This window comes from Chelonoidis abingdonii, chromosome 21 (assembly GCF_003597395.2).
Source record: "Chelonoidis abingdonii isolate Lonesome George chromosome 21, CheloAbing_2.0, whole genome shotgun sequence".
NCBI lineage: Eukaryota > Metazoa > Chordata > Testudines > Testudinidae > Chelonoidis > Chelonoidis abingdonii.
This window is the reverse complement of record NC_133789.1, coordinates 13,352,558-13,364,867: the sequence shown is the minus strand read 5'-3', so window position 1 is coordinate 13,364,867 and position 12,310 is coordinate 13,352,558. Positions and strand designations below refer to the sequence as shown.

Genomic DNA, 12,310 nt, shown 5'->3' with positions numbered 1-12,310 from the left:
CCTGCATCTGGACCCCCTCAACCAAACACCCCTGCCAAGCTTTATTCCCCCCCACACACCCAGACACCACTACCCCCGCTGAGCCCCAATCACTTTCAGCTGGACCCCCCTGCAGAGTCCCATTACCACTGCACCCAGAACCTCCAACAAACCCCTGAGCCTCCAGATCCACCCTGCACCTAGATTCCCCACTAAGCTGCCTGCACCTATACTGCCCCATACAGAACTCTCTCAATGCACATCTGGATCCCCTCACACTGAGCCCTTCCACACTTGGATCCTGCTGGGCTGAGCCTGCTGGCCCGAGCCTGCTGGCCCACACTTGGTGCACCTGGCACAGAGCAGCAGGGTCCTGGGGTGTTTCTGGGGCAGGCCCAGTTCTTGCACTGTGTCAGGGTTGGGTGCAGCATCACCGCTGAGTCCATGTCCCGGGGGGAGCTACAGAGTGACCTGCACCTCTGTGCAGCCAATTGACTGTGCTCCCCAATGCTACGCTGGATTCTCCACATTTATTTGACAAATAAAATTTGCAGAATTTTTAATTTTTGGTGCAGAATTTTTAATTTTTTGCCCCCAGCAGTATGACTGTGGAAATTAGCAATGTACATTCCATGTATTTATCCCAGATTCTGTTTAAGGAGGGGGTCAGATCAGTCCCAGACATGGCTGTACACATGAACCCATTCCTCATTTGGCTGTTACCTGTTTCACTATTATAATACAGCTGCTTACGTTTCTAAAATCCCATGTTGACCAAGAACAGGGAGCCAGAGAAAAGAAAGAGGAGAATTAATCTTCTCCTACTAATACTAGAGTGATTTTTCCCATCCCCAAATAATATATTCAATACTGTTCTACTGATTCACAGCAAGTATTGTCTCCTGCGTGACGGCCCCTCCCTCAGTAAAATCCTTTTGGTGACTAATATTTATTTGTACCAGGCAGGTGAAGCAGGTACAAAGTAAAACTCAATCAACAACTTTCTGTGGAAAAGGGGCTCTCACTGTCCCTCCATCTTTGATGACAGAGCAGTACAGGAAGGGTCCCTCCTGGCCCTCAGCTCCTAGTAACCCTGGTGGAGTGTGAGCTGTAGGGAGAGCCTGTGCTCCTTCAGCTAACAAGGTAACATTTCACCAGCTCTTTAATTAGTTTGTCATCTGCCTCCTTTCGCTGGCCAGCTCCCCTCAGATGGGTTTCTCTCTCAGCCTCATTCTCCTCTTCCTGTAAAGCAGCTGTACCAGCTTCAGCTGTGCCCTCAGGAAGGCCATCAGCACCACAATTCCTGCTCATGCTCTGCAGTTTCGCAAACAAGTCCCTGCAGCTATCCTTCTCCACCTGGCTCAGGAGAGCCACATTTAGTCCAAAGCGCTTGGTCCCACAAAGGCTCTGTAATATCTGAAGGACAGCTTCTCTGTCTTCCCTACAGGCATGCTCGGCCAGCACCACAAGAAATTCACCCAGGAGACCAAAGCCAACATCAGCTTGAAAGATTCTGCCCAGGCCCTTGCCGCCGAGCTGAAACAGGAACTGGCATTTTTCCTGTCCACTTTTCAAGCATCTGCGCCAATATCTGTAAAAGTCTGCAGACGTTTCAGGGAGTCCATCCCATCCCTGGATGAAAAGATGATCAATAGTTACATAAAACAGGTGCAGAATCCCACCAGCTGGTGGGTGTTGGGAGCAGAATTCCCTTTTGGACAGGTCATTCCATAACTTGTAACTGAAAGGCTGTGCTATCACTGAGTTTAATTCGTAAAGTCAAAATGGCTTTGCCACTCAAGTTTATGGTTTTATGGTAAATATGAGTGAGAGTGGGTGAGGGTGTGTGTTGTGCTGGTAGATTTTTTTGATTTGTGCAGCAGGTGAATGAGAGGTATGGGCTGCGATGAGAGGCTGTGTGTGTTTGGGGTTATTGTGTGTGCTGGTTGCAGTGTGTCTGGAGTAGCTATGCTGGGAATTTGTTTTTATTTGTATTTGTGGTGCAGGAAGATTTGTGTTGAACTGTGTCTGGGGGAGTGCTGGGAGATGTTGTGTGATGATGTGTGGGTAGCAAATGAGGGGTTGTATGCTGTGGCCCAGCCCGCCAGGGTGCTTACCCTGGCCAGCCACGTGCCAGAGGTTGCTGCCCCTGTTCTAAGCAAAAAGACTTTCACCCATGCTTGTGGCTGTTTCCATCATTTCACACAGACTCAGAAGACATTCTCCATGTCAGAGTGACACCCAGAGCGAATCCTGGAATATTATTATATAGATTGTTCCCTAGGGGGTGCTTTGCACTTTCCTCTGATGCAGCTGGTCCTGGCCATTGTCAGAGACAAGACGTAGGACTAGATGGTCTGATCTACTGTGGTGATTCTGGAGATTTCTTCTACTGCTTGTCTACACATTGTGCTAAAGCAGGGGTTTTCAAACTGGGGGTCAGGACTCCTCAGGGGGTCGTGAGGTCAGTACATGGGGGGTCGCAAGCTGTCAACCTCCACCCCAAACCACACTTGCCTCCAGCATTTATAATGGCGTTAAATATATTAAAAAGGGTGATTAATTTACTGGGGGGAGGGGGTCTCACTCAGAGACTTGTTATGTAAAAGAGGTCGCCAGTAAAAAAGTTTGAGACCCACTGTGCTAAAGCTATTGTGCTTTAAAATTCACCACCGCCCTTAATCCGAATTAATTTTTAAGTGTAGACAAGCCCTTAGTTCAATCCGCTTTGGAAGCAGATTAAACTAAAGTGGAACAAGGCACTCTTATTCTGGAATACTTGTCCACACATGGAGTTATTCTGGAATAGCTACTGCATTTTAAATTCACCCCTACATTAATTTGAATTAACTTTTGTGTGTAGACAAACCCTTACAGATGGAGTTTTCCTCCTCACCTGGGCTAGCTCCATCTCTCTGTCCTGCTTGCCGTTAGCTTGGGTAGCATAGGAATTCCACAGAAGGTTTTTCTTTTTTCTCATTTTGTCCTTTTTCTCTAGAGGTTTCAGGTGTGATGCCAGCACAATATCCCTGCAGGAAATATAAAGGGAGTGGTAAACCCAGCAAGAGCAAATGCTCGCTTGAAATTAGCACCATTTCCAGTTTGATTCCTCTCTGTGAGACTGGCACAGTCACTGAGTTTGTGGTGCAAAGTTCTATCATGTAAAAGACCTGGGAGATCCACCACCTCCTATGTACTCCAGGCAGGAGTGCATCTGCAGCATAATCAGCTGGGCAGTTATTAGGTGAGCTCTCCATGCTGATAACAGCAAATGGAATTTCAAAAATGTGCAGGGATTTAGAGGGGAGGGCATATACCTGTGTATCTGGCCACCAGACAGTGGCGTTCAAAATGGCGACCAGAGCAGTCATGGTGGGGCATTGTGCTACATCTCTTGGAGACCATTAAAGTTGACATAAGTCACGCAGTGTCTACACTGACACTGCATCCACCTAACTACGTTGACCTAAGTGCTGGGCCTCTTGAGGAGGTGGAGTTCTTAAGTCGGTGTAGTAAACGATCTACATCAGTGGGGGCAACATTTTCGTGTTGCTGCCTTACATTGACCTAACTCTGTAGCGTAGACCAGGCCTGACTCTCGCATGAAAACAGGGACTTCAACAGTGGTGCTGGAAACAGAGTACAGGGCAACGGCTGACTGCTAGAGGAAGCTTTGGACAGTAGCAAAGCAGAGACTGAGAACTGGATGTGATGTGAACTCGTGGAAGAGATTAAAAAGAGAAAAACTACAATGTACCTGGATACAGATGGATGAATAAATGGAAAGGAAGGAGGACGTACAAACACTTCTGGGGTCTAACATGGCATATGGTTAACAGCATGGGAATTGTGGGATAGCATTGGCAGGTTATCTGATCATGAGCACAGCAACATGTACCTTAGCTGACATCCTCACTCTAAAGTGGGTAGGCAGAGACATGCACTACAGTGGGCCACAAGCTTGTACCTACACCCCCAGACAAGCCAGCACAAACATGTTCTGAGGGCATGCAGGCACATGGATGGTTGGGGAGAAGGGGGCTGGGCTTCAACATGAGTCAGGCCTGCTAGGAAGCAAAGGCTAGGAAGCAAAGACCTATCTTATTCAACTGAAGCTTCAGGAACAATTTAGAGAAATTGAATGTAATTATCCAAAGCATCATTTGATCAAGCCATGAGTTAGCATGTTACTGTGAAAGTGTCACAGGATCTTTAATCATCCTAGGTGGTGAGGATCTCAGTTTTATGTCTTCTGCAAAAGTTAGCACCTCTAACAGCACAGTGATCTCTGACGCCATGCCTGAGCAGTAGTCTCACAGTACCAACCAGAGTGCCATCTCTATCTCCTTCTGCATCCAAAGAATCCCCTTGAGGTCTCTCATATAAGTACTGACCCACCAAACACCTATTTCATTTTCCAAAACTGACAGGATGCCAGTGGAAGATGCAACTGTGTCACTGCAGGACATTTATTTGATCACCCTTCCTCTGTGTGTTAACAAGGGGGCAGAGCTGACCTAGTAAAGAAGGGCTTAAAAGCCAGATGTGAAGTGACCGAAGGGAGCTAACAAACAGGGGAGTTTGTAGGAGGAAGACAGAATAAATTCAGCATGGTTCAGAAAGACCACATCGCCAATGCCGACATTGCTCCTGGCTCCTTCACCTGCTCCTGCATCCAGACAAGACAATCCAGCTATGGATGTCTCTACCCAGATTGTAAGCGTTCCCTTCCCACTTTGAACTTCAGGGTACAGACATGGGGAGCCGCATGAAGAAGCCCTAAGCTTATTTCTACCAGCTTAGGTTAAAAACTCCCCTATTCCTTGGATTAAGTAATGCTGCCACCACCAAGTGATTTAAACAAACATTTAAGGAGGGCCACTTGGAGCCCTACATTCCCCAAATATCCCCCCAAGCCCCTACACCCCCTTTCCTGGGCAGGCTTGAGAATAATCCCCCAAGCCCCAACACTCCCTTTCCTGAGGAGGCTTGAAAATAATATTCTCACAAATTGGTACAGATGAACACAGACCCAAACCCTTGGATCTTAAAACGATGAAAAATCAATCAGGTTCTTAAAAGAAGATTCTTAATTAAAGAAAAGGTAAAAAATTACCTCTGTAAAATCGGGATGATAAGTACTTTACAGAATAACAAAAGACTCAAGAACATAGAGGATCTCCCTTCTATGCAAAACCTTAAAGTTACAAATCCAGGGATAAACCTCCCTCAAGACAAAACCTCCCTCTAGACAAGGAAAATCACAAGCCAAAATCAAAGTAAGCTAACACATTCCCTTATTATTACTTACTAAGGCCTTGGCTACACTCACACATTACAGCGCTGCAAGTTTCGCGCTCAAGGGTGTGAAAAAACACCCCCCTGAGCGCTGCAAGATGCAACGCTGTAAAGCGTCAGTGTAATCAGGGTGGCAGCGCTGGGAGCGCGGCTCCCAGCGCTGCACGCTACACCCGTAAAAGATGTGGTTTACATGCAGCACTGGGAGAGCTCTCTCCCAGCGCTGCCGCTCTGACCACACTCTGCTTTGAAATTCGAAGTGTAGCCATACCCTTACTAATTCTAATTGAGTTGGATTGCTTGCCTCCTTGATCGGTCACCGGCAAGCACACAGAACAGAAAGATCAAAAACAGACAAAACAAAGCCTTTTCTCCCTTCCCAGATTTGAAAATATCTTGTCCCCTTATTGGTCCTTTTGGTCAGGTGCCAGCAAGGTGATCTGAGCTTCTTAACCCTTTACAGGTAAAAGAATTTTGTGTCTCTGGCCAAGAGGGATTTTATAGTACTGTATACAGAGACGTGGTTACTCTTCCCTTTATATTTATGACACATGTCCTGCAGAGAATGTGGCCTGCATTTCTCTGTCACAGAAAGCCAGGATGGGAGGGACCATCCAGTGTGAGAGGGGCCTACTGGTACAATCTCTCAGGAAGCAAGCAGCAATCCAGCTGGTCAGGATTGCAGACGGGCCACCGAGGAGGAGAAAATGACTCTTTCACAGAGTGGAAGCTGGCTGCTCGTTACTTCTGGCAGCAAGCAGTGGTCCCCACCCCCTGCCCAACCCACTATCTAGAGATAAAAAACTGGCATGCCACCTTGGCAACAAGTGATGAAGAATTTCCCCTAAAGGTGAAGGAGGAGAAGACATGTATCCCTAACTCTGGAAGGATTGTGGCCACCACTCCGAGGAAGAAACTAAGGGTGGTGGTGGTCAGTAATTCCCTTCTAAGGATGATGGAGGCATCTATCTGCCGGCCTGACATGGCATCCTGGGAGGTGCGGTGCCTGCCGGGGGCCCATATCCGAGATATTATGGAAGGACTGCCAAGGATCATCAGCCCTCTGACTACAACCGTATGCTGGTTATCCATGAAGGCACTAATGATAATGCAAGGTCTCACTCTGAGCAGATCAGAAGTGACTACAGGGTTCTGGAAGTGAGGGTGAAGGAGCTGGGGGCGCACATGGTGTTCTCATCCTTCCTTCTGGTCAAGGGTAGGGGCCCAGGCAGAGACAGACATCCTGGAAGTGAATCATGGCTGCACGGATGGTGTCGCCAGGAGGGCTTCGGTTTCCTAGACCATGGGATGCTGCTCTGAGAAGGACTGCTGAGCAGAGATAGGGTCCATCTATGAAGGGGAAGTATATCTTTGGATACAGACTAGCTAACCTAGTGAGATGGGCTTTAAATTAGGTTTGATGGGGGCAGAAGACAAAAGCCCCCATGTAAATGCAAAACAGAGATCTGGGTGAAGGGTTGGAATCTTAGGTGAACATAGTAGAAATCACAGAGAAATCTAGATGTCTGTATACTAATGTAAGATGTATGGGGAATAAACAGGAAGAACTAAAAATACTAGTGAATAATCACATTTACAATATAACTGGCATCACAGAGATTTGGTGGGGTAATTCACATTACTGCAATACTGGCACAGAAGAGAAAGACAGGCAGGGAAAAAAGGAGAAGGTGTTGACTTGTATGTCAAAGATGTAGACACTTGCACTGAGGTTAAGATAGAAGTGGGATGCAGACCTATTGACAGTCTCTGGATAATGCCTAAAGGGATGAGAAAAAAAAAAAGGGTGATCACGTAGTAGGGTCTACTACAGACCACCTACCCAAAAAGAAAAGGTAGATGAGGATTTTTTTAAAACTGCAAACAAAATAATCCAAAACACAGGACTTGGTGGGGATGGGACACTTCAACTTCCCATACATCTGTTTGGAAAATAGCACAGCAGGGCAAAGATTATCCAACAAATTTTTATTCCAGAAGGTGGAGAAAGCAACTGGGGAGAGGGTGTTCTAGATTTGATTCTAACAAATAGGGAGAAACTGGGTGAGCATTTGAAGATGGAAGGCAGTTTGGATGAAAGTGATCCTGAAATGATAGGAGTTCATGACTCTAAGGAATGGTAGGAGGGAAATATCCCAAATATCCTGTTGGAAACAAGTTTAAAAGAATTCAGGAGAGCTGGCAGCTTTTAAGAGGCATTATTAAAGACAAAAGAGCAAACTATCCCAGTGCATAGGAAAGATAGGATGTATGGCAAGAGACCACCCTGGCTTAACCTGGAGATTTCCATCCTGAAAGTCAAAAAAGAATCACAGAAAAAGTGGAAACTATATCAAATTACGAAGGAGCATGTAGGGACAAACAAGTCAGGACAAAATTAGAAAGGCCAAGGCACAAAACATGATTAAACTGGCTAGGGACATAGAGGGTATTAAGAAAACATTTTACAAATACATTAGAAACAAGAGGAACACCAATGACCGGGTAGGCCCATTACTCAATGAAGAGGGACAGACAATAACAGAAAAGGTAGCAACAGCCAAAGTTTTAAATGCCTTTTTTGCTTCATTTTTGCCAGAAAGGTGAGCAGTGACTGTGCAACTAAGATAGTGAACATCAGTGTAAGTGAAGTAGGATCTGAGGCTAAAATAGGAAAAGAACAAGTTAAGAATGACTTAGGCTATGTCTACCCTACGCAGCTTTTAGCAACACGGCTGTGCCATGACAGCCATGGTGCTAAAAGCCGTGCAGTGTAGCCACTGTTCGTCAGCAGGAGAGAGCTCTCCTGCTGACAAAAAACTTCCACTCCCAAGAAGCGACATTAGTGTTGTCGGCAGAAGAGCACTCCTGCCAACAAAGTGCTGTTCACACTGGCGCTCGTCGTTGGCAAAACTTTTGTCTTTTGGGGGGTGTTTTTTTAACACCTCTGAACAACAAAAGTTTTGTCTTTCATTTGCCAGGGTAGACAAAGTCTTAGACAAGTCAGATGTCTTTATGTCAGCAAGGCATGACTAAATGAATATTCAAGGAGCTAACTGAGAAGATATCTGGGCCATTAGCGATTATCTCTGAAAACTCATGGAAGACAGGAGAGATCCCCGAGGACTGGAAAAGGGCAAATACGGTATCTAGCTATAAAAAGGAGAATAAGGACAATCCAGGGAATTATACACAAGACTTTACTCCTGGGAGAATTCCGCACCACTGTGCATGTGCAGAATTCATGTCCCTCACAGAAAAATGATTTTCTGACAGGGAAGCAAGGGGAAGCTGCAAGAGCAGTCACACACCACTCCCTAGCTGCACAGGTACATCGTTTCAGGCAGCCAGCAGAGAGGTAAATCACTGCAGGGCTGGAGACATTCCAGTCAGTGGCTCCTACCCTAAGCCAGGATCAGCTGCTAGACCCAGCTGGGCTGGAGGAAGAAGAGGATGGGACTTTCTCTTCCCCTGCAAGCAGTGGCTGGGGCTGCGTCAGGCCCACCCCCAGAAATCTCTCTCAGCTGCAGGAAGCTCAACATCCTCCCCTGCTTCCTCCCCCAATAGTTCCTCAGCTGCTCTCCATCCACCCAACCCCTGTGCATCTGGAACCCCTGTGCATCACTGAGCTGCCTGCACCCAGATTGTCCCACACAGAATCCTCTCACCCCACACCTGGATCCCTCCACACTGAGCCTCTCCACACTTGAATCCTGCCTGATTGAGTCTGCCTTCCCCACACCTGGTGCAGTGGGCAGGATCCCAGGGTGTTTCTGGGACAGGCCCAGACCTTGTGCTGTGTCAGGATTGGATGTAGCCTCACCGCTGAGTCAGTGTCCCAGGAGTGGGGAGTGGGGAAGCTACTGGGTGATATCCCACTTTCATGCAGCCAGCGGCCTGTGCTCCCCACTGCCATGCTGGAGCCTCTGTATTTAATTTATTGACAAATGTAACTTGCAGAATTTGCAGGATTTAAAAATATTTTGTATAGAATTTTTAATTTTTTGGCACACAATGCCCTCAGGAATTATAAATCAGCTTAACTTCATTATCCAGAAAGCTAATGGAGCAAAAATAATCAAACCATTCTAACATCCTTCTTTAACAGAGTAACAAGCCTTGTGGATGGGCGGAAGCAGTAGACGTGATATATCTCAACTTTAATGAGACTTTTGATATACTGTCTCACAAGACCTTCTCATAAATAAAGTACGGAAATATAGCCTAGACAAACCTATATAAGATGGATGCATAACTGGTTGGAAAAATATACTGAGAGAGTATTCACAGTCAAGCTGGAAGGGCATATTGAGTGAGGCCTCACAGGGATCTGTCCTGGGTCCAGTTCTGTTCAATATCTTCACAAATTATTTGGATAGTGTGTTTGCATATGATAGCAAGCTGGGAGGGGTTGCAAGTGCTTTGGAGGACAGGTTGAGAATTCAAAATAATTTTGACAAACTGAAGAAATGGTCTGAAATACACAGGATGAAATTCAATAAGGACAAATGCAAAGTACTAATCAGTTGCACATAACTACAAAATGGGAAATGACTGCCTTGGAAGGAGCACTGCGGAAAAGAATCTGGGGGTTATAGTGGATTACAAACTAAACATTAGTCAATAACGTAATATTGTTGCAAAAAAAAGTGAACATAATTCTGGGATATATTAGCAGGAACATTGCAACAAGACACAAAAAGTAATTCTTCCACTCTAGTCAGCACTGATAAGGCCTCAACTGGAGTAGTGTGTCCAGTTCTGGGCACTGCACTTTAGGAAAGATGTTGAGAAATTGGAGAAAGTCCAGAGGAGAGGAACAAAAATGGTTAAAAGTCTAGAAGACATGGCCTACATGGAATGATAGAAAAAATTGTGTGTGTTTAGTCTGGAGAAGAGAAGACTGATGGGGGACATGATAACAGTCTTCAAATATGTAAAAGCGTGTTTTAAAGAGGAGAGTTTAAAGAGGAGATTGGTTTAAAGAGGATAAATTGTTCTCAACCACTGTGAACAGGACAAAAAGTAATGGTCTTAAATTGCAGGAAGGGAGAAGAGTAGATATTAGGAAAAACTGCTTATGTGTACAGATACTTAGGCACTGAAATAAATTCCGTAGGGAGGTTATGGAATCTCTGTCACTGCAGGTTTTTAAGAACAAGTTAGACCAGGGGTAGGCAACCTATTGCACGGATGCCAAAGGTGGCACGCAAGCTGATCTTCAGTGCCACTCACACTGCCCAGGTCCTGGCCACCGCTCTGGGGGCTCAGCATTTTAATTTAATTTTAAATGAAGCTTCTTAAACATTTAAAAAACCTTATTTACTTTACCTACGACAGTAGTTTAGTTATAGATTATATAGACTTATAGAAAGAGACCTTCTAAAAACATTAAAATGTATTACTGGCAAGCGAAACCTTAAATTAGAGTGAATAAATGAAGACTCGGCACAGCACTTCTGAAAGGTTGCCAACCCCTGGGTTAGACAAACACCTGTCAGAGATCATCTAAATAATATTAACTCCTGCCTCAGCACAGGGGACTTCTGTACTAGATGACCTATCAAGGTACCGTCCAGTCCTACATTTCTCTGAATCACTAATATGAAACTTTCATCCTGATGAAAGAAACATTCAATTGTTATATTCCCAATTCTGTGACTCGCCACAGAAAACAAAACCCTGCAAACCTGAATTCTTCATAGGATGCCACCTTCTGATGAACGGCTCGGAACTTGGCATCGTTTTCTCTTTGATACTTTTCATCAGCAGCAACTGCAGCCTGCAGTTCTCTCTCTAAAGCACAAAAATCTATTGCTCCAGTTTCCTCCATTTCAAAAACCTAAGAGCAACACATATAACCATGAAAGTGACTTTAGGTGCATGAGCATCATACAAGAAAATACCCCTCACTCTCCCACCCATCCATTTCATCACTAGAGTTCTTGCTAGACTCACTATAAGTAACTAATAATACAGGGTGTCATGAGTTAATGATCCCACCTTAGCCAGGCAAGTTCCTATCTTAAATAATGACTTCAAACTATGCCATAGGTGCTGGAACTAAGGATGTGTGTGGGAGGTGCTGCAGCACCCCCTGACTTGAAGTGGTTTCCAATATATACAGGGTTTACTGTTTGGATCAATGGGTCTCAGCACCCCCATTATACAAATTGTTCCAGCACCCCTGAAGTATGCCCACATTTTCCAGTTCAATTTCATTACACAAATGTTTTTATTCTGGACTCCTAGTTAGTCACTGAAAACAGGTGTCATTGTATATCACTTTATCATCAGACCCCCTAAACATTAACTTAAGGCTGCCAGGATATAAACTTTGCTAAAATTACAGACTATGTTACAGTTAATGAATCCTAAGGGTCAAAAAAAATGTCAAGTATCATGTTGCCAGAGAGTATAAACAATTTACAGTTCACACATACTCCTAACAATATTCAGGATCAGATACAGACACTGAAAATAAAAACACTATTTGCCAGTCAGGCACGCTTCCTCGTGCAGAGTAGCATGTTACCCTGCAAATCTTCCCATTTATTTCAATGGCAATACTCATGGAGTAAGGTACTTTTCAAAGTGCATGAGGATGTGGCAAAGGATGTGACACCCAGTGTTTTATTTTTAAAGTGCTGAAGAAAAGCTCTGGGTAGCTCAGAAGCTTGTCTCTTTCACCAACAGAAGCTAGAGGGACACAGAGCACTTCCTCAAGGGGCGGGGGGGGGGAGGTACTCAGTGTCACAGCTCACAGATCAAACAGATTACTTAAACTAAATAGTTAGCACATATTCTAAGGGGCCCGTTAACATCCCATTGCCTTAGGACACCACCTTTGTGTAGGCTTCCCACACAATAACTATATCGCTGTGGTAGTCCCAGCACGGGGGTGGGGGCTCTAGACCAGGGGTGGGCAAACTACAGCCCGCAGGTTGGATCCAGCCCACCAGTCCTTTTAAGCCGGCCCTCGAGCTCCCGCTGGGGAACAGGATCTGGGGCTTTCCCCACTCCGGTGTTCCAG

At 45.4% G+C, this 12,310-nt stretch overlaps 1 protein-coding gene across 1 annotated transcript; it reads right to left on the bottom strand.

Annotated features, from left to right (window-relative positions):
• Positions 1-549: 549 nt before the first annotated feature.
• Positions 550-11,115, bottom strand: DNAAF19 (dynein axonemal assembly factor 19). The gene is made up of 3 exons (XM_032795692.2): positions 10,968-11,115; positions 2,876-3,008; positions 550-1,611 (listed from the first exon to the last, which is right to left on the bottom strand). The coding sequence occupies exons 1-3, from the start codon at positions 11,108-11,110 to the stop codon at positions 1,111-1,113; spliced, it is 777 nt and encodes a 258-aa protein (XP_032651583.1). The 5' UTR covers positions 11,111-11,115; the 3' UTR covers positions 550-1,110.
• Positions 11,116-12,310: the final 1,195 nt, after the last annotated feature.